This window comes from Alosa pseudoharengus, unplaced genomic scaffold (assembly GCF_046254945.1).
Source record: "Alosa pseudoharengus isolate Yale_2024_CS ecotype anadromous, Long Island Sound unplaced genomic scaffold, YU_APseudo_1.1 YU_APseudo_1.1_scf_4, whole genome shotgun sequence".
NCBI classification, from domain to species: Eukaryota; Metazoa; Chordata; class Actinopteri; order Clupeiformes; family Clupeidae; genus Alosa; species Alosa pseudoharengus.
In genome coordinates, this window is record NW_027468774.1 from 33,513,958 (window position 1) to 33,541,187 (window position 27,230).

Below are 27,230 nucleotides of genomic sequence, written 5' to 3' on the forward strand. Positions count from 1 at the left end.
AAGCTAGGTCATGAAAATGTGAACGAGTCAGTACAACCGATAGGCCTGTGCCACCATTTCATCAACACTCAGCAATATTTCATCATTAAATCATTACCATCATTAAATTAACTCTATGCAGGATTAGACTACGAAAACGTGGAGCAGACAATAGGCTGTCATTAGTTAATCAACATGCACAAAGAAAACTATTTTTAAAATGTAGGCTATGTTTTTGCTTTATCTTTATGCACATAACTGTGATTGGTCAACTCGCTCTGTGTGTTGAGCCGGCTGCTTCAAGCAACTTGTGGGTAGCAATATTTTGGTTACAATTACGGGGTTATCCAATTGTAAACTGTCTATCTGGTAGTAACGTTTTGAAATGAACACTTCGTATCGCCAACGAGCAGCAGTAGGAGTTCGTTCTAACAACCTTTGCGGTGGTGAGCGACGCAGACATAAGAGACACAAAACTTTGAAAGGTTTACGCCGACGTAAAGGCAACTGCATTGTGTTGACGCAGAAGCATAAATTCTATTCACCAGCACATCAGTGAGGGTGTTTACGTCGTATGCATCCACGCACAAATGTATGGGCGTACAAATAGCAGTCGCTTTCAAAATAAAAACAACGATATTGATTTGCATGCATTATCTCTATGCTAGGCTCTTGACTATTGTTCTTTCACGGACCTTACGCGGGCTGGTCAGGGAAAGCCCACGGGCCGGATGTGGCCCGCGGTCCGTATGTTGCCCATGTATGGCCTAGGAGGTCCACTGAAAGGACACTGAAAGACTGGGGTACACGAAACTTGGTGGGCATGTAACCCCACATGGATAGCATGGAACCATCGTTTTTTGTTTTGATCTGTAGCCCCCCGCTGTACTGGACCCCCGAATGGAGGGTAGGGCAGACACAGTTTTCTGTGAATATCTTGAGAACCGTAGGGCCTAGGATGACCAATTTTTCCGTATGTTTGCCTCCAGGGGTCATGTTAACCCATTCCATGTGCACACATGTGCATAAACAGATACACACGCACACACATACATTCACAGTAATTATACGTATGACACATACTCACACAGTAGACATATGTACGCATGCATGCACATGCACAAACACACATATGCAGGCAAACACACAAGTACGCACACACACACACACATAAACATAAACATGTACACGCACACATGCACACAATTCAAGAATTTCTCAGAATTATGAACAGGCAAGATGGGGGTGGGGTTGTATAAAATTAATTTTACATGTGAAATCTATGAACTAATCATGTTTTGGTACTTGTTGTCTAGCAGATACAAGTGAGAATTGAGTGTGGATAATGCAATTTAGTGAGACAGTTAGAATCATATAGGCCTTTCAGCGTGATTTATTTTTGTGGAAAAAATGTGCTGGACTGGGCGGCGGTCATATTTTGTACCGCTCTGCGGTACATCTAGTTCTGGAGAGGTCTATAGAGGTTCCATACTGAACTGAACTAAAACAGGCCAATCAGGATGCTCTCTGTCTTGAACAGGCACACACGCACTACCTCTCTCTCTCTCTGCCCGTCGTGTACGCGCTACACTGAGATGCACACACGATTTGAAGTTTCGGTCTCGTGTGCGCGCTCTTGCTCGCTCGCTCTAGATTCCGGGAGATTTAAAGGGACACCAGGCAAGCCTGATGCTTTTTCTCTACGAAACTCCCCCTCGCTCTGTCTGAAGCTCTTTTCCTTTTCTTTGCATCTTCCGTCAAGGGTTTTCGCTGCTTCTTCGCCGGCTCTGCCATTATACACACGTTTGCAATCGCTAGCGTTTCGTTAGCCTCCCTCTGTGCTGTGGATGCAGAATGGAAACTGAAACTGATTCGGTCGCCGGGTACGATACACTGAACTTGCAAGCGGGATATTCTTCCTACAGGCAGTAGGGGCGGGCGAGAGAGTCTTCATTCGCCCTGTAATGAGTCATTTAACCATATACCGACTTACGAAGATGAGTAATTAACACGAAAACGTTGCCTGGTGTCCCTTTAATCTAATTTGCGGGCATCAGGGAGCCGTTATCAATATGCGGGAGACTCCCGGAACTTCCGGGAGACTTGGGATGTCTGCTAACGACTCTATACACGATTTGATTGGCCTGATAGAAGTTTAATTTTTCGAGCTCACAAGCCAACGGAGAGTTGCTAGACTAGCCCTGGAAGCAAATGTAATTTGCTGCTGCTAGGGTGCGTCTAGATTTCTAGGCTAGTCTATGGGCTGACTACCCTCAACATTCTTGACTTTGGGTGACAAGACACAATGTTGTCTCAAAAACTTGATATTTATTTAGGCACTTGTATATTTATTGAAAACGAATCTATAAATGTATTATTCATAGGCATCATCACCTACTAGGGAAATTACTAGGCTACTTGCTTTTTGAGTGGCTGACCCAGAGCGGTAGATAAACAATCTTTTTCTATAGGGAGGGAAAGTGAAAACCAGCGCCCCAAGTGGTTGCGTTCCTATCGAAGAGCAGCTCCAATGTTAAGTCCCATAGACCTATTTTAAAAAAAATACTGTGAAGCCAAATCAGCGATCTTATCCACCAAAAATATTTTTCAGTGTCTATACAGTAATAATCTTCTAACTGTGAAAATGTCAGACCCTATTTTGCCTTATTTAAAAAAATCGAAATTGCTCCTTTTGTTTCATAAACGAACTACAAAAAAGCCACGTGACTTTACCCTTCGACGTTACTCACGGTAGCATGGTTTGTTTATTAGCCTGGTTAGCATTGCCACTTAACACTTACTGCCAGCTCTTCATGTGAGTAGAAGCACAACACCAGTTATCCAGACATAAAAGTTATCACCACGCGATTTACATCACCTTCCGTTATTACAAAAATATGTAAGACAGTTAACGTCACATGCAACTGTAGTTTGTTATCACCATGTTACGACAAAAACTCAAAACAATTCAACTGATCCTGATAAGGTATGACCACTTGATAAACTGATCCTGATAAGGTATGACCACTTGAAGCAATAGAGGTGACCCCAGTGCCTAACATATGGAAGGCATTAAATTAAGATCCCAATGTGCACCGAGATATATTTTTTCTAAAAAAAAAATCCCATCCCCTCCGCTAAACTCTAGGAACGCAACCACTAGATGGCGATGAGATTACTTTCCCTCCCTATGGCTCTGGGGCTGACCTATACGATACGATATGCGCAAAAGCTACGCAGCCATGTATACCGAGAACTCATTGACGTTGCATTGTCGTGTCAGCGCGAGAGGAAGTAACTCCATAGTGTACTGCCGTGTTGCCGTCAGTTGCCGTGTTGCAGGAAGACCATCGAAAATAAGGGCAATGGAGTGATAAATGCTCTTCACATCATCAGTAATTATATTTTCATAACACTGAAACGACACTTGGCGACAATTCGCTTGAGTAAGTATGTTTTGTTATGTAAGAGAGTGTCATGACAAACCTGAAAGAACATCTCAGTGTTGCTTCCTGAGGGGTCGCCTCATAGGCTACTCCTGGAAATGACATTGGTTTTTACAGGATTGCTTTGGCTCCTTTATGTAATAATGTGCTAATATGTACGTTTGAGATATCTATCAAATCTATCCTGTTTGTGACCATGATGCTGTTGCAAGTCACCATCGTTGTGCAGTGATCTCTTAGGTAAAAACACTCAATGGATCTAATTAAGTTAGCCTGCTAGTTTTCTGCAGGCATGAGCCATGGTCTTTTGAGGAAGAAAACCTTGAAGTTAACTATCTGGATAATTGCTAGCATATGGAAACGGATCTATGGAACCTTTACAGCCGTGTTGGTAGAACGTTGGACCTCATAAATCTGTCTCTCAAAACTCCCACTACTAACTGCAGATCATAGCTTGTTCTGTTATTTATGACCGTTGGGTAATGCTATTTGATCATTTTCTTGAGATGACCAACAGGACCAACTGGCTCTGCAGTCTCCCATTGATGCCAGTGTGTGCTGCTGAACTTACCTAGTGTCTGACACTTTCTTTAGGGGAGCTCTTTCTAAAAGAACAATCACAGACACATCCAAGTGAATAGCAAGTTACACACTCCCTCATAGAGATGTTGTGCTTCTCAGTAGTATTGTTCTCCTGAAAATGTATTCAATTATGTGAGTGAGTGTTTGTGTGAGTTCAGCTAATCTGATGTAGAAAGGTTGTTTTGTAATGCTGCATAAGTGGGGTGGTTCCTGCCTGTTGATATGGCCCTTTGGACTACAAGTTAGGTAATCAGTTGTAATCCTCCTGTGGAAGTTTGCTCGGTTATTCAGTTTTGTCTGTGTGGTGGTGAGAGACATATGTGTTTTCGGACTACAGTACCTTACACCTTCACAGTAAAATGCCTGTCAGTCAACGAGCGAGGAAGAAGAAGGACAAGGGTAAAAACTTTATTGTGTGTGTCTATCAGGAGTGGCTCTAGTCATATGTGCAGCATGTATTAACTCAGTGGGCAGCAAGTCACCATTAGTCAGCTGTTTCTGGTAATCAGAACTGACTACTCTAGGTAGCCTGAATGTATAACAATGGTTTTGCAATTCCTAAGAGAGGAAAAAAAGGAATTTAACCTGTTTTTTCTACCTTCTGTTTGTGGGCTTGTGTGTATAAGCAAAGGGGTCTTGCTCCCAGCGGGGACCATAATTAAGGCTAGATTTGAGGGTTATGAGCTGTTTCAGATTTCTAATGCTTAAAAACTCTTTAATAATGATAAAACACAAGAAGGGGTTCAGTTTGGAATGGTCTTAGCTTTCTATGCCCTCCTAAAGGCATATCCTGTGTTATTATAATAAACAGAGAATAAGATTGAGACTGTCACTCTGTGGTCAGAGGTGAGCAGAGGTGGTATTAGTGTCTGTAGCACAAGATCTGGAAACGTGAAGGTCAGAAGAAGACTTGCATGCACATGTTCACCAATGAAAGGAACATTATTTCAACGTTTTCGTCATATGTAGCCTACCCTAACTCCTTTATGTTCTCACAAAAGGGCCAAACATTTATTATCAATATACAGCAAAAGATAGAACATGGCTCATTCAGTGTATTGAGTTAAGAGAAATGAGTGAAAAGAAAGTTATTACAAATTCATTGTCTTCTGAACTAAATCATTGCTCAGACACTAAGCTATTTCCCAGTTTGTGCATGCATATTTCCTTCCTTGAAGAGTTATACAATAGATTCTACTACAGAACACTTGCTATAGGGCTTATTCGCAAACACCGCCGCAGCCATATTGTTGATATGACATTCCAGTTCTATAGGCTATTCTATGTGACAATCGCCTGTAGCGCGTAGATTTGAGCTGAGCAGAGCACAGTAGCCTAACAGCTTCATCTCGTCAATATAAGTAAATAAACGTATGGACCCATATCTAATAGCATTAAGTAAATATCCGTCATTATTGTCAACTGTAAATTACCCCGATATTTATTTATAGCCCAACTGTCTTGTTCATACATCGGCACACGTCGCAGCTGAAGGGGACAAGCGTTCAAGTCGCCTGAGTCAAGGTCGGCGAACTTATATTTGTTCCACCAACGACATCGTCTAACATTGCCATGATCGGAGAGAATAAAGTTGCATCTCATTGGACTGCAATTGTATCTTGCGTTTGCCTGTTGCTCACAACCTGCAGCCAAGGACTTTGCTAAAGTAGTTTAAAGTGGGTTAGCCAGTGATCGTTTTTGTCTGATAACTTCTACAGGAGGATGCAACTACATGGTCTGGAGGCAGAAAGGGCTAACATATTTCTCTGTAACATTTCCAAAATCCAAGTGAACAAAACACTATACAAATTAGAAGTATCTACTGATATCTTTCTCCGCTGAGTTTGTGCCTACTATTTGCCACTTGCCGTGCCACTAAGACAAGCTGAAAAGGGCGTATCATGAATAAATATATTAGCCTAGGCTACTAACGTTGGCTAACATTGCCTACCTAGCAATACTATCTATGCAAATGTCCAAAGGTAATCTACGGTAGGCGACTACATCAAGCTACTGCTGATGTCTCCGCATTGCATAGGGGCAGCTGTTAAAAACGTATTTAACTTAAGCCCACAGAGGACAATATAATATAGTATTAATACAAATATAATAATGGCGATGGATGTGAGGAGTTGGCTGTAAGTTTAGCCTAGGCTATTTATCCTATGTAGCCACCAGTCTCTCCTGCGCTGACTACTTCTCAGTCTCATTCTCTTCTCGTTTTCTGACCATGTCAACAATGAGCAACGAAAATAAGGGAGATTTTCCAGGTTACTCACCCAAAATACAGGGACATTTCAACATTCGTCTTTCTGTTGCTATCCCTCTGCTGAGAGCAAGAATTCGTAGGCCTACTGAAACTGCTGCACTAATTAAACAAGGTGAAGCTAAGCTAGGTCTAATGAGATTGGCGTCAAATCGTGCTCTCTCCCACACTGTTCTGATCACTCTGGTCGCCTTCAGGCAAGCAAAACGATGCTTTAAAAACATATTTTCGCTGGAAGGGCAGGGGGTACAGGACAACAGTACAGAGACGGCCAAGTCCGATGGGGCTAATGTTATGAAAGTGATCAAATATGGGATATTTTACGGGAAAATATTAAAACAGGAAGACAGCTGGAAAAAGTTGACAGGTATGTTTCTGACAGTGGGTGACTCTAGGGCTATTTGCTGTTGTTAGAACGGCCTGTATTGCTGTTGTTAGAACGGCCTGCCCTGTAGCCTAGGCCTATTGCACAACATAGGCCTACCATCACGTTACCTTTTGTACAAATAAATAAATAGCCTACAGCGATCATACCGGCGCTGTCGCGCTTGTCATTGACAGCTGCATTAAATAGACCCACCTATGCATTTTCTATATCAACAAAATGGCCGCTGCGAACGTTATTACCTGATTATTACGTAGATCGAATAAGCCTAATATCTTAGACTCTTTAATCTCAAAGTAGAGTTATGGAGTAGGCTAGTAAATACATGTTATAAGCAGAACTGGAAACTGCAGTTTTTTGCAGAGATAGCCTGTAGATTATGTTTGAATTTTTAAAACAATTTTGTTTAGCCTACTGTTATGGGTATGGTCTTCTTATCATGGTGGAAGGTAGTCTGCTGCTAAATTAGATTACTTAATGTTAAATTCAATTTGTTTGTGTAGCCTGGATGATTGTCTTTTAAATCCTTATCCGGCACACAGGTTCAGACCATGTGATCACTGGTCTTGGAAGTCTGTCTTCAGTGGTGGCTTGATGTAGGGTGATCCTCTCCATACTGTACCCAACTCTGTAGCAATAGTAACTCTGTAGCAACTCTGTAACTAAACCAGAGAATCAGTGAGCCAGCCATGTCCGTCGTCTTTTGGAGTCCTCATACATTTCCTACTTTACCTTTGGCCGCCTTCTTCCTCCTCTGTCCCTGTGCTCTGAGTCTTGAGTCCCTCCCATCTTCCACGTCGTCACACACACGTACACCCTCCCTCGGCTCACACCCCATTGTTACACACTGCTGCCTGCCTGGGTGGCAGACACCTGCTGTGCGGTCACACTCCGGTTCCTTGACTTCCCGGGTATCCTCACGCTGGTGAAAGCTTTTCCCCGTTCTCTCCTCTCTTTCAGTGGGTCAGCTGGCGGGAGCAGAGGTATGTGACCAGAGGTCATCTTTTCCTTGTGATCCAGACGGCTATTGTTCTGCTATCTGAACGTGGGGGCGGATATCCGCTTTAAGATTCTCAGAACCTTTCTGTGAGAGACTGTAGAGTCAGAGTTGGAGCTGGTAGCTTTTTTTCTATTATTTTATTATCGTTGTTCTGCACGGTAATGACAACTTGTCTGTCTTCAAGGTTGTGGTGTTTAGGCTAGGTTATGTGAAACCGTGGCTCTATCAGTCGAACAACCAGTTTTCAAAAGATACTCTTGCCAGATTGGCACACCACTTAACACTTCAGCCTGAACAGGTTAGATTGCTGTAGGTACTAGGTAGCACTAGGTGTGTTAAGAGTTCAAGAGCAGGTCTGGCCATGATTCGGCTAAGTGAAGCTCAAAGAGCGTGTGTGAGGGTTGAGATTATGTGTGGTCCACAGTGCAAAAGATAGGTGAGGGGTTGTTGAGTTTGGCTCTGGTTTTAGAAATAAAATCCTAAAGAGCTACAACTAACATCTTATGCATAGTCTGGTGTACATGGGTCAACTTAAACTATTTAAACCTGTCAGTTAAACTTAAACCATCACTCAGAATTACCACAGTAAAGGTCAACACAGGCTAACTCTCCAACAGGATTTACCATTATCTAGTAGGAGTCAATGAACTCTTGAGTTTTACCTCTCTGGTGCCCTCTACCCTCTACCTTTCTCTCTCCCTCTCTCTCTTTCTCCCTCTCTCTCTCCCTCCCTCCCTCTCTCTCTCTTTCTCTCTCCCTTTCTCTTTCTTTCTCTCTCTCTCTCTCCCCTAACTCTCTATCTCTCTCTCTCTTTCTCTCTCTCTCTCTCTCCCCTCACTCTCTCTCCTTTCTCTCTCCCTCTCTCCCAGGTGATAGCACTGCTCACTCGCCCATGCCTGTGACGGCAGCAGGCTTCACGCAGCCGGAGCCCAAGCAGAATGAGCAGCGTGGCCCTCTGCGCATCTCCGTAGGGGGTCTTCCTGTCCTGGCCTCCATGACCAACACGCTGGACCCGCGCTTCCGCATTAAGTGGCGCGCGATCGTGCTGATGGGCGCGCTGCTGGCCCTCCTGCTGCTGCTCTACATGCAGCTGTCCCCAGGGGGCGCCAGCGGGGCCATGCACCACAACCACGCCCGGGGCCCGCAGGGCTTCGGCCAGAAGGGCCCGCTGCTGGACGACCTGGGCGAGCGCTACAACGACACGTACCCGCTCACGGCCCCCGAGCACACGGCCGAGGGCACGCGCTACCGCATCGCCGTCATCGCCGACCTGGACACGGCGTCGCGGCAGGACGGCAAGAAGAACACCTGGGTCAGCTACCTGCGGCGGGGGCACCTGCTGATAAGCGAGGGCTCGGGCCGGCCGCACCTGAGCGTCCAGTGGGACGCGGAAAAGGTGGAGCTGCAGACGCACCTGTCGGAGAAGGGCCGCGGGATGGAGCTGTCCGAACTGACCGTGTTCAACGGGAGGCTCTACAGCGTGGATGACCGCACCGGCGTGGTCTACCACATCGATGGCAACAGGGCCGTGCCTTGGGTCATCTTGCCCGACGGGGACGGAAGTGTCTCCAAAGGTCTGTGGCAACACCTCTGACATGTTAACCCTGTCCAGATACTCTGTTTTTTGTATACTGTAAAGAATCAGAATCAGGTTTATCAGGCCAAGTGAGTTGGTACACACAAGTAATTTGGTTCCAGGCGATGGTCTCACTCTCGCAGTAGAGACAGTATAGACAATATACAATATAGACAATATACAAAATACAAGAAAATATACAATACACAGAGTACATTTTATACAGGTATATTTAGAAAATACTAATGAAAGTCATATTTATCTCTTATCTGAAATTAGAATAGGTTTCTAGAAATAGACAATACAATGGGCCAGCTGAAAGGTGTTGCTAGTGGCAGGGCTCCAGAGTGCGACCAAAATTTGTATGGGTGCGACTAAAAATTTTCCTGGGTCGCACTGGTACACCTAATGTCAAGGTAGTCAAGGTAATCTGCTGTCTCTCCACAAACTAAGCGTACCTAATACCTAATTGTATTATATCAATATAGCCTACTTTTAAGAATGACAGTCGTGCGCTTCCCGTAGCCTATGTGTCTTTTCTCCTCACACGCACGCGGCTATGCAGCTGTCGTGATCCGAGCCAGTAGCGATGTTGATTTGCTGACTTGCACCTCTCAAGTTTGTGTTGCTAACCTACCTAGGCTATGGAAGTTAGTTCATTTAGGCCTACTGTTGGAGTTTTCCGAAATAAGCTACACAACCTATTGGCAAACGTTTACATCTTGAGAGAGTTCTAGGTAACTGTTAGCTCACGCGTCATGTCTATCATTAATGTACTGATGATTTCAACAAAATCATAGAAATTAACATTGCAAGACACTTATCTCTTCTATGATCCCATAAATATTTTCTTTGATTTGTTAGTTTTTTGAACATTTATTTTATCAAATGACATAGAAAACATAATGAATCGCATGCATATATCCTTGGACGATGCGTGACTATTTTCCTCTAGCCCAGTGGTCACCAAACTACGGCCCGCGGGGCGGATCCGGCCCGCCACCTCATTTTGGGTGGCCCCCCAAAACATGTCTGTGGTATGCAGCATCCGGCCCGCACGGGAGTATGACATCGTCAAACTATAACCTCCGCAATTTCCCCCATTCATTCTCTATGGCACGTCTTAACAGTACACATGTAATACTCTTTTTGTCCACTGGTGGTTGTTTTGGCGCTGTTTCGCTTTTGCCATCGAAAACGGAATGAAATGTACAGGCCTACCTGCAAACAATGTAAGAGGCCTATGCTGACTGCATCAGTGCTCAAAGTATTCTAAAAGTTTATCAATTAATTGTTAATAAATAACTAACGTCTATTCAAGTCATATTTCTGGGACTTTCTGGGATAATTATTTCTATTTTTTATTCACTCGTTCAAATGATCATACAAAGAGTTCACAAAGTTCTCATAAGGTGAGTGAAAGTTAGAATGGTGGTAATTTCAGACCACTTCAGCACTTCCTAAAATTCTCAGAGTTTTAGAACTCTATATTCACAACTTGTGCTGTGTATTCAAAGACACAGAGTTCAGAGTTCACACATTTTTAATAAAATATACTTTTGGGACTCCCTGCTAATACTTTTGGGAATGCAAATGTATTTTTATTAGTAGGCCTATTATTTAATTTGAGCTACATTTTATACTGATATGGCATGATGGCAATATAATCACAGCTAACAATGGTATTAAATTGCAATAGCCTATGATTAAATGTAATGGAATATTCAACTAAGGTAGATTGCTGTTCACAGCACTAACCTATTTATGGTTACTGATATACTCCGAGTTTCTGGCCCTCTCTTAGAGCCAGGCATAGTGAGCTGGCCCTCGGAAGAAAAAGTTTGGGGACCACTGCTCTAGCCTAAAACCATGAGAATGAAAGCTAATTACTTTGACGTTCTTTTTAAAGTCACAGGCACTCAATTAGACCTACACACCACCACTGTAATAACATTGAAGACAACTGTAATAGTTTAAAAAAATCAATATGAAGTATTCAAATGACTAAATATTTTTAGCTTTTAGTAATTATGCAGATCATACAATACTATACATTATTAACAAAATATAAAAAGTTTATGAACTCCAAAATATGAAATAGAAACATATGACAAGCCATCATTTTCCATGTGTGTGAGGAGGGTCGAGCAGAGACTAGGATCGCCACTGATGTGAATGATCACAGTATTCACTATTCAATATTACTGATTTCGTCAAGGTGGTGGAGGCCCCAAATCAAATCAATACTGTCATTCCTGGTCCATGCTCTAACAACAGCTCAGACACGGAATGTATATGGAGAGAAATAAAAAGGGGACCTTGAAATTGTGACGTTAAAGGTGCTGCGATGAAAAATTTGGGTGCACCTAAATTTTGTGCTGGTGCACCTAAATAAAAAAGTTAGACGCACCAGTGCAACCAATGCAACAAGCTAGTCTGGAGCCCTGAGTGGTCATGTGGTCAGTAGTTATATCTGTATCTACATGTGTGTATGTGTTTGTGTCTGTGTTAGGAAGTGTATTTTGAATTCAGCGTCTCATGTGATGTACTTAAAGTGCATTACTGCCCCCTGTCTGTCCTCTCTGGGACTGGAGTTAGTATTGTTGAGCTTGCTCTTAATGACTCTCCTTAGCTGACTGTAGCCTGTGAGCTTGTGCCTGACTTGTAAGTCACTTTGAATAAGCATCTAGATCATATGGAAATGTCACATGAGTTCTCTCTGGGGTTATCAGTTCTTTGGGTGTAAGTGTGTCTTTGTTTTGCCATCACGTGCAGGCTTCAAGGCAGAGTGGCTGGCTGTGAAGGACGAGCAGCTGTACGTGGGGGGTCTGGGGAAGGAGTGGACCACCACCACAGGAGAGTTTGTCAACAATGACCCCCAGTGGGTCAAGGTGGTCGGATTCCATGGTGACGTCCAGCATCAGAACTGGGTTCCCAAGTACCACCTTCTATGCTCTGCAGCAGGGATCCAGTCTCCAGGTGTGTGTTGGTGTGTGTGTTGTGTGTCTGTCTGTCTGTCTGTCTGTCTGATCCCAACTACCCCTTTCTACGCCCCTGTTACAGGGATCCATCCTCCAGGTGTGTGTGTGTGTGTGTCTGATCCCAACTACCACCTTCTACGCAGGGATCCAGCCTCCAGGTGTTGGTGTGTGTGTGTGTGTGTGTTTGTCTGTGTGTCTGTCTGATCCCAAGTACCACCTTCTACACCCTGTTGGAGGGATCCAGCCTCCAGGTGTGTGTGTGTGTGTGTGTGTGTGTGTGTGTGTGTGTGTGTGTGTGTGTGTGTGTGTGTGTGTGTGTGTATGTGTGTATGTGTGTATGTGTGTGTGTGTGTGTGTGTGTGTGTGTGTGTGTGTGTGTGTGTGTGTGTGTCTGTCTGATCCCAAGTACCACCTTCTACGCCCTGTTGCAGGGATCCAGCGTCCAGGTGTGTGTGTGTGTTGGTGTGTGTGTGGTGGTGTGTGTGTGTGTTGGTGTGTGTGTGTTGGTGTGTGTGTGTTGGTGTGTGTGTTGGTGTGTGGGTGTGTGTGTGTGTGGGTGTGTGTGTTGGTGTGTGGGTGTGTGTGTGGGTGTGTGTGTGTGTGTATGTGTATATGTGTGTGTGTGTGTGTACGTGTGGCTGTCTATCTGTCTGTCCGTCTGTCCCACAAAGTCATTGTCACCACAGTGTTGCCACAGATGAACATGCTCACAGAGGTCACAGTGTTACAGACACTATGAATTTGACTCGGTGGTGATGTGAAATCGTTGTTATTCTGTGTGTCACCACCATTTCTCCTCAGTGCTATTTCGCAGAGGAATTTCTCCATCAGTCACTACCTATCCTACTGACGACAGTGAGTCTTGGTTGTGAAATTGTCATAACACCATAGCCCTAGTGGCTCATAATGACTCAACTCTGCACATTTTCACTCGTGTGTTATGGCCGTCACTTACTTCCATCTTCCCTTTTTTCTCTTGTAATGGGTTTCCCATTTCCCTTTTCTCTTCCCCTCCTGACACCCTTTGTTCTCCAGAACTTTTTCACTGACCCTGACTGACCCCATTGTGTCTGTCTCCTACGTCCCTCTTAGGTTATCTCATCCATGAGTCGGCGGCGTGGAGCGACTCGCTGCAGCGCTGGTTCTTCCTGCCGCGGCGGGCCAGCAACGAGCGCTACGAGGAGACGGCGGACGAACGCCGCGGCACCAACCTGCTGCTCAACTGCTCGCCGGACTTCCAGAACATTCTGGTGAGCCGCGTGGGCCCGCTGGAGCCGACGCACGGCTTCTCCTCGTTCAAGTTTGTGCCTAACACCGACGACCAGATCATCCTGGCGCTCAAGTCCGAAGAGGACGCCGGGAAGATCGCCACGTACATCCTGGCCTTCACGCTGGACGGACAGATCCTGCTGCCCGAGACCAAGATCGGAGACGTCAAGTACGAGGGGCTGGAGTTCATCTAAGGGCATCTAAGCCCGAACTCCAAAAACTGAAGTCCTCCCCTTCACGTCAGTTGTGCAGACGAACACTGCACTGCACGCCACCGAGATCCTCTCGGAGGAATGTTCCGAGAGGGGAACTCTGGTCCGAGTCGGCAGCCTGGCACCTAACCCACCACTCCTCATCTCATTCCCCACGGCTCGTCATCACCCCGCACCAACCCGTGGCATAGCCCCGTGCCAGTACAGAACAGAGGGCTGTCGCCACGACGCCAGCCTGCTCCATGGCCAACGCCACTCACCCACCCACTACTCATTCACTCACACCACAACTCAACATGGAGGGCCGCCAAGAACACTAACCCTGTCCAACTGTCTGTAGTCGTTGTAACTGGTGGTGGTCACATGATTGGTTTTCCAGCTCCATGAGACTCCCTGTGTTCATGCGACCTTCTGAAAGTCATGTGACCTGGGCGGCTAAGCCCAGTAGTACTGTACTGACTGACTTCTCATATTGAATGTAAGATTAGGAGATCACTCAGATTCTCTGAGCATACTGATGGGGGCACTGAAGTACCATGGTAATTCTGAATGCATTTTAAGTTTGTTTTTTATTGTTTTTTGTTTTGTTTTGTTTTTTCTTCATTTTGTTTTTTAATTCCTGGTTGCTCTTATATTTAACATTATTTTTGAACTCTCTGTTGAACCCATGACTCCCTCTGATGCACACATACAGACTCATCACTATGTCAGATATGACTTTGGGTCAGTCGTTCTTATCACTGTATCTTATATATCTGGAAAGTTATTTGATTGGTGGCTACAGAAGAACCCCTGAAAGGAGAGACCATACACCCTGGCATCCTACAACTAGTGCGGTTTGGGCCGCAAATTTCTGTCCGAACCGGCCCGCGTCCGACAGAATTGCGTCCAAACCCGACAGGCATTTTCATTTTTATGTCCGAACCCGACCCGAGCCCGACGCAGATAATGCCTCAGTTATTCCCATGCTAGTGATTAAACGCTCACGTTTTTGGATAGCCTGTCTTTAGCCCATTAAACGGAACAAACAACAAATTAAATTCTTGTCTACAGAATCAGATGGTCGTGCACACACGCAGGTCACACACAGCGCACATAACAAGAGGCCCAAGCAAGTAGAATTGGTCTTGAAATGAACGGCAACAGTCTTTGAAAGTACAGTCCCTCTGTCACTGATCCATATGCAGCATCAACGTTAATTGGGGCAACTCTGATATCCTCCTCCAGTTGAACGAGACGACCTTAGCCTACCGGTAGCCTATGTCTTTACCACAGTAGCCTATGCAACGCAAATAGGACTGCCTTAACATAGTAGGCCTAGACTTAATTTGCTTAGTTTTCTTTGGTCTTAAAATGTCCTGATAGGCTAACAACTTTTTTTAACGTTACCCGAGACGTGCCGCCTGAAATACACGTTGTCACGGCTACATAAAACAAATCTTGCATACAGGAAGAAAGTTGTTAGGTCTTTTTTACATGTTATTTTATTCTCAAAAAACAAACGTTTGCATCATGTAGCCTAAAGCAGATCTGTTGGTTACCCAACATCATAAGCTATTTTAAATGTAAAGCTTCCAATGCATATCGCCGCCATGTGTCCGAACCCGACGACAATTTCTAAATATTTGTCCGAACGTCGGGCTCGGGTCGGGTAGCCACACTCTACCTACAACTACGTATTTGAGAATCTGGCCCATTTCTTTAGGTCCCACAAAAAACCTTCAGAGGCCCTACCAAAGACCCATTTATTTCCGAAAGTGTCTAGTGAAATGATTTTCTTCACCATTTTCTGCTTTCTACTGCTTTCTTTCGTCCACCATGAAACAGAGTTGTTATGAAGAGCGTCAACGGTGATGGAAAAAGGTCGAAAGGAAATTGTGTGTGCACAACTTATTTTATAATGTGTGTATTGACTTTTTTAAGCCTAATGAGTCATGGTGGACTGTTTGCTGTTCCTTTTCCCAGACGTGTAACCTGTGCCATAATTACTGATGTCCCCATGTTTGTGTTTTTCCATTTAATCCAGATTCAAAATTTAGATGAAGTGTAATACATGTTCAATTTGAAACTCATGTATGAGAGGAAAAAAAACATTTAGTTGATTCAATTAATGAGTAGCTCAATAAATACAGAAAAGAGCCACTGATATGGCAAGCATGTGTTGGATTTCTTATGATGGCCCCAATGCCACATACCAACCAGTAGAGCACCATTGCACCCTCTCATATGATATGATGCTGGTACTTATAGCACGTATTTCTCAAGAATAAACAAGAAGACGTGCTGGTATAATCATCAAAGAGTTGATTTATCTCAGTAATTCCATTCAAAAAGTGAAACTTGTATATTATATTTATTCATCGCACACAGACTGAAATATTTAAATTTTAATGTTTATTTATTTTAATTTTGATGATTATAACGGACAACTAATGAAAATCCCAAATTCAATATCTCAGAAAATTAGAATATTGTGAAAAGGTTCAATATTGAACCTTCAGCTCTAATCAGCTAATTAACTCAAAACACCTGCAAAGGCCTTTAAATGGTCTCTCAGTCTAGTTCTGTAGGCTACACAATCATGGGGAAGACTGCTGACTTGACAGTTGTCCATAAGACCGCCCCCCCCCCCCCACACACACACACACACAGTACTCATGCCTGCAGTGTAGTTCGCCCACAGAACTGAACTAATAAGCATGCATTTTACTCTATTCGTGCTAGAGAGCCTCCTAGGAATTCTGCTTCCTTCTTGAGTGTAATGATTGTAATGACCTTACAGACCCTTAGATGCTTCTTGAGTGTAATGATTGTAATGACCTTACAGACCCTTAGATGCTTGAAAAGCAGTGCACCAAACACCCTAGCATATTTCAGTTTCTGAATTTGCCATTAGTAACGCACTATTCTCTCCACCCTCACCTGAGCTATGGGAGACTTCCAGCTATTCCATCCTCTTGGGTTATCTATACGGTTAGGTCATAATGTCTATCTATATAATGCAATTTAATATCGCTAAAAGTCTTCTGATGGTTGAGACTGGTCCCATACAGAGACTGAGCACGGTGAGGATGAGCACTGCTGTCAGCCTACTAAATAAACTACTAAATAAGGTAGCCTGGTCAAATCAGTTCCTATCGCAGGTGACTTTTCTAGTTCTTCAGAGCCCTCTTTTCACTACCCCTGCTGCCACAGTACCACGTCCATTACGGACACTATCATCACGATTACCACTGGTACCTCCAGCTATGTTGGGCAAGAGGGTCAAAATAAGCATGCTATGTTTAGTAGACACTGTCACGCAAAGACGCACTTCCATTCATAGACACACCGTGACTATCACTGTCAATAAACGATCAATTATAATCTCCAAAAGGCAGATGTTTCTCCACTCCTTCAGAATCAGAATAGGTGAATAACAGACCCAAGACTTCATCACATGTGAACTTTGTTTTCAACATTTGGTGTATTTCTGCTTAAATTTGTGCTAAACTATGGCCTGCACTGCTTCCACATCAATACAAACCGAATTTGGGCTTGAATCGAAGCTCTGGATGTCTGGCAACTAGTGGTGGAGAGTGATAGAGAAATGGAGAGAAATGAGATTTGTCACCGTACCTGGATCTATCGTCTGTTTTAATCAGTGTCATTGTTTGTTGGAATCGCTTAGGCCGGGTCCTTCACCTCCTCTTACTTATAGTATTCATCTCCTGGTCCTTGTCTTTCTCCTTCTCTTACTTCACTGGGACCTGCTGACCTTCTCAAAGTAAATAGTAACACTAAAACAAGGGGCTACATTAAGATTCTGGGAGGAACAGATCAGGCAGTCTGCCGAGAGAACAATATCAACATTTTAGAGTGGCCCAGCCAGAGTCCAGACCTCAATCTGTCAAAAAAGTGAGCACAAGACCAGAGTGATGGCAAAGAATCGTTGCTGCCTCAAAACCCGTATTTGCTGCTAAAAAGATGCGGTCTAGAATCATTGTGGAGACATGGAGAGGCTTGGTAGGTAGGCTATTACAAAAAGGTCACACAAATCTGTGGTGGGGTCTGGGGGGGGCCCCAAACATAATTTCAATACATTTCCTGCCATGCAAAAATAGTCTTAAAATCACAAGTAATTAGTTAAGTCAGTCAATTAGGGTATTCCAAACTTTTGACGGACATAGCGGACTTAGGCATGGACCCCCACCCCGAGTTAAGATAAGGGGTCATTTTAAAAAAGGGTCATGACCCTTTAAATGATGACTTCAGGTGAGTGAAGCAACTTCACGTAGAGGCTTGGGATTCAGGGCCCCCTGAGCTCTTGGGCTCAGTAGGCCCATTCAGTACTCCACCTTTCGCTATTTGGTGGATTTTTGCCTGTAAAAACTTCACCTTCTCTTGATTATCTCAGTTTAATTCCACTTGGCTGAAACTGTGGTGCTACATTTAGAAGTACAATTAGACTACCCAGTCAGTTTATCTTTACCATGTGCAAATTAAAACTAATACAAAAAATGTTGACAGCCTATTTTATAACCATGCAGTAGAAACCAGACTCTACCACCAACATCTTTGCAAGCACAATTTCGTTGCTTCAGCTCTGCCATGAAAATTTTGTTTGTCTTACAAGTTTACACCGAATAGGGTAGCCTAAATGTTTCCCAGACAGCAACAATCTCAGCCGCCCCCCCTGAACAGCAGCAGCCTAAAAATACAGTGCATTACATGTTCATAATAAATAAGGCTCTATACTGTTAAGAAGCCTAATAGCTTGGTGAAAAAAGGAGTCTGCTGGTCTTTGCTCTCAGACTGCAGTAGCGCTTGCCAAAGGGAAGCGGCTGGAAAAGGTTGCTGTTAGGGTGGCTGGGGTCCTTGACAATCCTTGGGGCCTTCTTCTTGCTCCTCTCCTGATACAGGTCTGCTATAGGTGTAAGCTCACAGCCGCAGATTTTCTGAGCAGTTTTGACTATTCTTTGTATTGCTCTGCGGCTGTTTGCAGTGCAGTTGCGAGGTGATGGCCCCTGTGAGGACACTTTCAATTATGCCCCAGTAAAAGGCACAGAGAACATTGGGGTCCATCCCAAATTTCCTCAGACACCTAAGGGGGAACAGGCATTGATGGGCCTCCCCCACTATTCCTGTAGTGTGTAGTCCCAGGTGAGGTTATTGGTGATGTTGATCCCAAGGAACCTAAAACTGCTCGCCCTTTCCACAGCTGGAATCCTGAATCATCAAGGTAGCCAGTTCAACTCTCTTCCTCTTCCTAAAGTCCACCACCAGCTCTTTTTGCTTTTGCCACATTTAGTGACAAGTTGTTTTCCTGACACCATTGTACCAGATTCTCCACTTCCTCCCTGTACACGACTCGTTGTCACCTCTAATCTGGCCCACTTGGTGTCGTCAGCAAACTTGATAATGAGGTGTGATGGTGTGCAGTCATATGTGTACAGTGAGTAAAGAAGAGGGCTGAGCACACAACCTTGGGGCGCTCTGGTACTCAGGGTTAGGGAGAGCGGAGGTGATGGACCCCATCCTAACCACCTGGCGCCAGTTACTAGGAAGTCCAGGATGAGATTGCAGAGGTCAGGTGGAAAACAAGGCTGCTGAGTTTTGTGACCAGTCTAGAGGAGATTATTGTGTTGAATGCCGAGCTATAGTCAATGAAAAGCATTCTGACATGAAATACTGTAATCACAACTTTCCCTACTTTTTGGATTCAATATTGCTTACTACATGTGTATTTCAACATGTAGTTTCACATGTTGAAATACACAACTCTCTGTAGATGGCTTTCACTCTTGTATGGAAATATACATGAAGCCCAGGTTTTGAGCAACAGTGTACATGATGTATCCAAAATGTCATATTATGACAAAAGTGTTTGTAATGAGGTTAATGTTTGCTTTAGAAATGTGTTCATGACATTTTGAATGTATGTCATTTTGCTGAAGATTTGAGGCATTTTGCATTTTATGTGAGCAATTGCGGGTTTTGTGTGTAGTTTTGAAAAATAGACAGAGTTTTGAAAATATGTTTAAGCAGCTGTACAAAACTGTAAGACCTGTCTATTTAAAGATTCAGCAGTCAACACAAGAACAATAAACAATAACTTGCAGTTTTTATGCAAAAGGGGGACACAACAGAACAGAAAGAAGGGCCTTCACAAGAAGTCAAGACAAGCAGTGAGTTTGGGGTCTTCCCAAGTAAGAGTCAGTGAACTTATGAGCCAGATATATCCCTATAAATACTCTTTGCAAATGAATGCAAATGTATAGATAATTTATCTACAGTCTCTTCTTAATATCCTTGTTAGGTTACACCTCTTCTCTCTTTCTTTCTCTGTCTCTCTCCCAGTTGCTGTCACACACACACACACACACACACACACACACACACACACACACACACACACACACACACACACACACACACACACACACACACACACACACACACACACACACACACACACACACACACACACACACAAACACACACATACAAGTTGTTTTGGTATGTCACCCCATCATGGGGATGCATCTCGGCAGTAGTCCCTGGAAGGCTTGTAAAGGTAGTTTAAGCAATGAATTCAGCAAAATATATGGAAATCCTGGAGGACAATCTAGTTCAGTCAGTAAGAGATCTACGCTGAGAAGATTTACTTTCCAGCAAGACAATGCATACAGCGAAATCACAGAAATGGTTTAAAGAAAACAAGGTGAATGTTCTTGGGTGCCCAAGACCTCAATCCTAGAGAATTTGTGGCTGGACCTGAAAAGGGTTGTTCACACCCAATGACAAAACTTGAACATTTTTGCAAAGACAAATTAAGTTATTGTAATATACAGATGTACAAGCCTAATTGAGACCAATCCAGATTCTTACAACACTTACAGAGAAATCGAAAGCAAAATGTGTCAAGGTCTTTTCCCTGAATTTGACGTCAAATCATTCTGAGTTCCAAGCATTTCAGAAACTCCTCCTATCTGCACAGGGGTAACAGTTATCTTGAGAACACTGAACCGGTATATTCCCCAACAGATTAAGAGCAGTTGCCTCATACCTGCTGTCTCCTGGTAGCTTACCCCCCCCCCCCTCCCCACCATTCCCCTCTTGCATGCTATCAACTCCAGTTCCCATAAACATCAAAACTTCAGAGGGCAGAAAATCTCTCCATTCTACCAGCAGCGCAAATGCCTGTTCTTGGTATCCTCTAAAGGTTTTGCTGTTTTATTTATGCAGTTTTATTTTGCATATGTCTATGGATGGATTGTGATGTTTGAATATCACAGCACAGAGCATGATGGAGATTGTGGAATTATTTGTTTTCCATGAAAGCAGACCAGATTTGATATGCATGAATGGAGTCAGCTGCTTTCCCAAATTCCTGAAACTGATATGACTTGAAATCCTGTTTATCCCCTGCCCCAGTACATCATTTTTTATCTGTTTAAATGGAGACAGACAGGGTGTGTTCATCTACAGATAAACAGGAAGGCTCATACTCTCAGACAGTGCTGAAGCGTGTGACAAGTCCTGATTTGTGTTTTACAGTCCGTGTCCACATAGCTGTCTAGGAATGTATTGTGTTTATGACACAGTGGTATAACAATGAGAACAGTGAGAAGAAAGATCAGACATTTGAGAACCAAAAGACAAAAGACATTTGTTTAGACCTATCACTTCTATCTAGTCTGTGACATCTATCTATCACTGTGACATGTTTTAGATATTTAATGGGCAGTGTTGTGGTTAAATTGCTTGTATTTGACGTCTTGTACTGCTTCTACACAAGTCTGTTTTAGATTGTAAAAGGGCAAATTGTGTTCTCATTATTATATTATGCACCCGTGTATGATTCTATTAAATAATGCATGACTTGGAGACCCAAGGGCTGTTTTTCTCCAGCCTGTGCCAAGTATTTTTCCAGTTGTAGGGGTGTTGTTTATGGAAATATTAGAAGGAAAGCCAAAGCACCTGCAGGATCTACTAAGGAATGTTTTATCCGACAGAGCACCGTGAGAACTAGATGAAAGTAAACTCCAGACAACACACAACCTTTAGCAAGAATGACCATAAACCACACTATTCTGAATTCTATTACTGTACTTCAGTTGTGGTATGTGTGCATGCGTATATTATCCTCATGGTATTCATTTGAGGTCATTTGAGCCATATGTTGCGTAAAACTGTAAATTTCCCTGAAAGTGAATGAGAATGGTTGCAGACATGGTACTCATGGTCTGTAATTGCGTCATCTGGTTGTCATTCCAGCCGGAAACACGTAACAGTGGGACGTGAGATGCCACTGGTCCTGATGAAAGACTGGAAAGTGATGTGTAACCACCTGCTGTGACTCATTGATTTACTAGTCACTTGTCAGACTCACCAAAAGAATTTCTGGACAAACACTTAAAGTCTGGAAAGTTATACTTCTGGCTGACCCCGGGGTACACCTACACATCCTTGTGCTCATACAGCCAAATTCTTGTAAATGAAAACACACACCCTGATAATTGTTTTACTACTACATGCTGGGGAAAAAATGTTAGTGGAAGTTTCTTGACCAAAGAAGGGATAATCTGCGGTCTCTTTCACGTAAATTGTTTATCATTGTTCGCGCATTTAACAATGATTCATGCAGTTACTTTCTCCATGCATGACTTACATTTGATGTGAAATTATGGAACAAATACTATCACTGTGAAAAGGTTTCCGGTAAGATCCTTCAATTGCCACACCCAGATAAGACTGACAGAAAGTACAAAAAAAAGTACAATAACTCGTCCCTTCAAAATTAGCATTCAAAATTCATCAGCATCTAAAACAGTTAACAATATATAAAACAACAACAATAAACAACAACAATAAACAATATAGAATCATTAAAACAAATTTCTAGCAAACATTGTGCCCTAATTTGAATGATGGGCAAAGTCGTCCAGGCAATGGGCTGCGTCTCATGAATTCAAACCATTGTGTAGCGTGTGGGTCCACTGAGTTTGTGCCTAAGGTTTTCCTCATCATATCAAATTAGTAAATTAGTTATTACATAAGATGTAATTAGACTGCAATTTACCAATTTACTGACATTTAGATTAGGGCTCAATGTTTTATATCCATTTACTTTATGATGATTCATTTAAACTGCCAGGATCAGCTGGAGACCATTCATCAGTAATACTGGTGTCATTCAGAGACTCATTATGATAATCTCAAGATAGTAATCTTTGTTTAAACAAGTAAGCCTGACTATTTCATAATCAGATTTCATCAGAGAAGATTCATAGGCCTATATTTCCACATTTCATAGGCATATTTCTCATGAAAACAAGATCATTATTCCACACTATATTTCTGTATTAGTGCGGTGGTATAAAAACAAGATCATTATTCCACACTATATTTCTGTATTAGTGCGGTGGTATATAAAAAACACTATATTTCTGTATTAGTGTGGTGGTATAAAAACAAGATCATTATTCCACAATATATTTCTGTATTAGTGCGGAAAAGTTTAGGGATCTGTGATGCCACTGCACTGCACTGTCACAGACTGGTGCTTCTCAGGAGTGGGGCAAGCAGTGCATGGAAGGAGTCCTCTGTGAAAAAGGTGTTTTTATTAATGCAAATAATCATTTATATTTTGTGTGCTCCCAAATTAAGTTTATTGCCTTAAAGATTAGAGGTTGGAGGTACGGATGTCTAGTTTTGTCCCTTTGTGCGTCATGTTTGTGTTGGCAAAATCATTTACAGGACGACAATCAACCAACCAAGCCGATAAAGTGGCCTGTTTAATGGGCCTATTCCTGGTGTGTGCTTTGCATCACATCAGCCTGCTGTTTTAAGGGAGAGTTTGTTGGGGAGAAAAGCTATATGGGCAAGTTTCACTTATTGTTTTGGGACAGGCAGGGGGGTGAAGAGCATCTGAGGTGGCAGGCTAGGTGTAGAGATAGGGGATTGACACACCTGATGACTCCCGAGCACCAGGGTACGTCAGCATAGACACCTGTAATTATACCCTCTCCCCATCAAAACATATTGTGAAATGTGTTTTGATTCAATTGCAAATGGAAAGAACCAAACACTTTATGTGTGTGCATGTGTGATTCACACACCTCTGATACACTTTGAATTCTAACTAGAGGGGGGTCCTTACTTTCTGCATTTTATGAATCTCTTATCAAGCAAAATTGTCAAATGTGCTCAACCCACTCATTTAAATAAATATTTGCCAAATCCTATACAAATCTTCATCTTCATATTAATTTGGACAGTCAGATGCATTACATGCATAACAGGACTGATCCTTTTGGTGGATAGCTTACAGGGACAAACATTCAAAGAGATTCATAGTGCTTCAGTGAACACAGTGCTATTCCCATACTTCAGGTAAAACATAGAATGTATGGATATGATGAAACCCATTCATAGAGCGCACCATCAACAACATTCTGTGAATGTGGATGCGTCCCCTGTGTGTATGAGCGCACGCGCGCCCCTAAAGTATTTCGGGAAGTTCAAAAGGCCTGTGGGGGAAAAAAACTTTTTAAAGGACATTTAGGAAAATTTCGTCATTTTACTCATACAGCGGACACAGGTCATGGCTGGAGGGCGGAGCTCGATCAGGCAAGCATAAAGCCCCACCGCTTGCAAATAGTTCATGCAGACTTCAGCACAGGGTGGAGTTCGTCAACGTCGCAAACGATGAATAGATTGCTGTAAATGCAAGTTAGTGCATGATCACATGTATGTTTTTTGAGGTTCGTAGAAGTGTAACAGATATTTTGACATCAACACTGAACAATTAAGCAGGACGTCGTTTGGTTCTAACTCAACGCAGAAATAGTTGTTTGTTCATTTTTTCACCAAACAGAGACCGGAGTAATTTAATCAGCACCATACAGGAGAATAAATCATATTTCTTAAATATGAATAATCTAAACAACAGTATTCTTGCTACGTTGGTCGTGCTGCTTTTATGGCGAGTGAAAGAAATCGCCGAAGCTTGCAGTTGCTCTCCGATGCATCCTCAACAGGCATTTTGTAACGCAGACGTTGGTAAGTCATGCACAAATTTCACTATCAACCATCTATTGAAACAAATACACATATGCCATACTTATAGACTTTAGTTTGATATTTAAATATTTGTCTCATTTTATATGCGTATTCATTTTGTTCATAACATATATGGACTGAACAAAAGCAAGTTTAATTGTCCTAATTCCAACCCAAACGGGTTGAATATTTCTGTGGTTAGGATTAGGTCTTCTTTGGAAGGAACAACCATTTTTCTTGCTACCGATTTTGGCTTGACTCACGGGAGAGGGTGGAGAGTCAATGTGTCATCTACCTAATTTCTGAAAGAAAAACTCATAAACCTCAAGCCACTGCTCTTTCCTTGAATTCCTATAGGCGCAGTTTAACCTGAAGTAGGCTAAAGATAACAGAATACAACCCCCACATTAGCAAGGACAACAGTGTCTGCACTTTGTGCAGAACTATTTTATTTTCGATAGTTTTCTAGTAGTTTTTTTTTTTGTTCTTGACTGCATGAATCGTCCGTCAGCATCTGGAATACTATCGCACAGTGCTGCGCCTTTAGAGGCAAAGCTCCTCTGTCCTAAAGAGTTTTTACCAGGAGATTTCCTTTGTCGCATGATCTTCATCTTGTCTGCTACATTGTGATTTCAAACAAAAACTCGTTTCATACGTTACAGATATTTACAGATAATTGTCAAAATAATCAGCAAGGTAGGGTGGGGGTGGTATACAGAGACAGAGAGTAGCCGAGGGTGTGCGTCATACAGTAGCCTATGCATATCTTTTCAGATGATTCAGCAGATGTGTTTATACTCTGCATGTTATAACAAGGTGATGGACAGAGACACTTGAAAGTCGAATGGTAATGACTGTACTATTGTTGCCGGGAACTATACCATAATTGTTGCAAAGGCTATTATTACAGGTTAACAGTTAAAACTACAATCAGGCCTGTCCTGGAGACACTAAATTCAAGTGTGAGCTAGAGAGAGAGGAGGACCTAGGGCAGAGGAGAGTTAGTCAGTGTCCCTGTAAATATAATTTCCATCTGCTTCCAGTTCTCTGCAAGCAGATGAAAATTTCCCCAGAAGTTGTGGTAGTTCTTTGTCCTTGTGAAAGCACTTTCATTCTCTCCATCTATTCATTGCCCTCCTCTCTATCTTATTTGTCTTTCTTTGTCTCAGGCAAGGCAGGTTTTAGATGGTTTCTGTCCCGATATGTTCTATAGAAATGTCAGTATTTTTAGTCCTCTTTGATGAGCATAAGAACAGACAGCTCATTTATGATGAAGGAAGGCACATCAAAGGACAGGAGGGCTAGAGACTGATGGCTTGATGAGCTAAACAGAGATGGCTTGTGGGGTGCTGACTCATTGTCTGTAATGGGAGTATATGAACCCCAGACAGGTAGCTATTTTCTTCTAACACTCTAAATCGCAATCAAAACAGGGTTGCTGGGCCTGGCGTCCACGTGTCCTTGTAGCCTCTCGGCCTCCAGAATGTCTGTTTATTTTGGTTTATTTGAACATTCATAGACCTTAGCTGGCTCCACACACAAACTTATGCTAATGCCAGACCTAACAGGGCTCAGTTTGTCCTGCCGAATTCCCATTAAAATGCTGCCTGGCTCTGTGGTGGACTCTTTCCGTCGTAGTTTCCTGAATGCCTCACAGCATTCCTCTTTTTTACGGGTGAAGCCTTTTCCCACGTCTTACTGTGTTTTGCTCCTTTCGACATATGCTAATGCAAGGTGGCACATTATCTGATCTATGGTGCCCTGACAGAGTACTGATTTACCTGCCAGTGAGTAGCGCACCTTTTGAAGGTGGTGGTTGGAGAACTTTCGAGCTTCCTGTCAACTGCCTTTGGATATACATTGTCTGGCTTGTATTTCATGCACAAATTGTCCATTAAACTCATCTAATGTCTATTATACTCATGTATGGTTTAAAAAAGCAAGGCCTTGGTTTCCTCCCTAAGCTAGTCATCACCTTTGGACTAGATGATGCTCCTCGGTTAGTATCTTATTACTTCAGTGGTCCAAGAGGTTTCCGGTGCCGGAACCAAACACTAGCTGGCTGTCATGATGGTGTGATCACAGATGGTGTCAGTGGGTTCAGAGCAAGGGTGAATGTCTGAGTTGATCTGAAGGGTTCATCTGGGATCTGGAAGAGGGATGATGTTGGCAGACAGATCACACAGTGGAGAAGAAGTGAAGGAGGGAGGGACAGAGAAACAGATCTGGATGAAAGGAGAAATAGAGAATGTTCATTGCAACAGTGTTCTTTCAAAGGCATCAAATGCGAGAAGGACATTCATTGCAACAGTGTTCTTTCAAAAGCATTAAATCATCCATCTACAAGGCAATGTGAGGAAAGATTACTCCACATCGGTGCAATATGGTTTCCTGTTGCATCAAATATCTGTTGTTTGTTGACTGTGGTGTGCACTGATGCTGAGGCGACACTGTCCCATTTGAGATATAAGCCGTCCCAGTAGCTGCT

At 43.0% G+C, this 27,230-nt stretch overlaps 2 protein-coding genes across 4 annotated transcripts in view; both read left to right on the plus strand.

Annotated features, from left to right (window-relative positions):
* Positions 1-3,290: 3,290 nt before the first annotated feature.
* Positions 3,291-15,842, plus strand: cant1a (calcium activated nucleotidase 1a). 3 transcript variants are annotated; one of them, XM_076265949.1, is made up of 4 exons: positions 3,291-3,425; positions 8,528-9,232; positions 12,010-12,213; positions 13,308-15,842. In XM_076265949.1, exons 2-4 carry the CDS (start codon positions 8,551-8,553, stop codon positions 13,676-13,678), a joined length of 1,257 nt encoding a protein of 418 aa, XP_076122064.1. In that variant the 5' UTR covers positions 3,291-3,425; positions 8,528-8,550; the 3' UTR covers positions 13,679-15,842. The 3 variants fall into 3 exon arrangements, with proteins under 3 accessions (XP_076122064.1, XP_076122063.1, XP_076122065.1); XM_076265948.1 differs by lacking the exon at positions 3,291-3,425 and adding an exon at positions 3,552-4,406; XM_076265950.1 differs by lacking the exon at positions 3,291-3,425 and adding an exon at positions 5,803-7,641.
* Positions 15,843-24,339: 8,497 nt separating this feature from the next.
* LOC143102399 (metalloproteinase inhibitor 2-like) overlaps positions 24,340-27,230 on the plus strand; it is a 9,450-nt gene continuing 6,559 nt past the window's right edge. Inside the window, exon 1 of the mRNA XM_076265951.1 lies at positions 24,340-24,742. Coding sequence (XP_076122066.1) covers positions 24,613-24,742 — 130 coding nt within the window. The 5' untranslated portion in view covers positions 24,340-24,612. The remainder of the gene's footprint in view (positions 24,743-27,230) is intronic.

Coding starts and splice junctions, on each gene's coding strand:
- cant1a (XM_076265948.1), top strand. CDS start 4,367: ATGCCTGTCAGTCAACGAGCGAGGAAGAAGAAGGACAAGG. Junction 4,407..8,527: donor GAGGAAGAAGAAGGACAAGG/GTAAAAACTTTA, acceptor CCTCTCTCCCAG/GTGATAGCACTGCTCACTCG. Junction 12,214..13,307: donor AGCAGGGATCCAGTCTCCAG/GTGTGTGTTGGT, acceptor CGTCCCTCTTAG/GTTATCTCATCCATGAGTCG.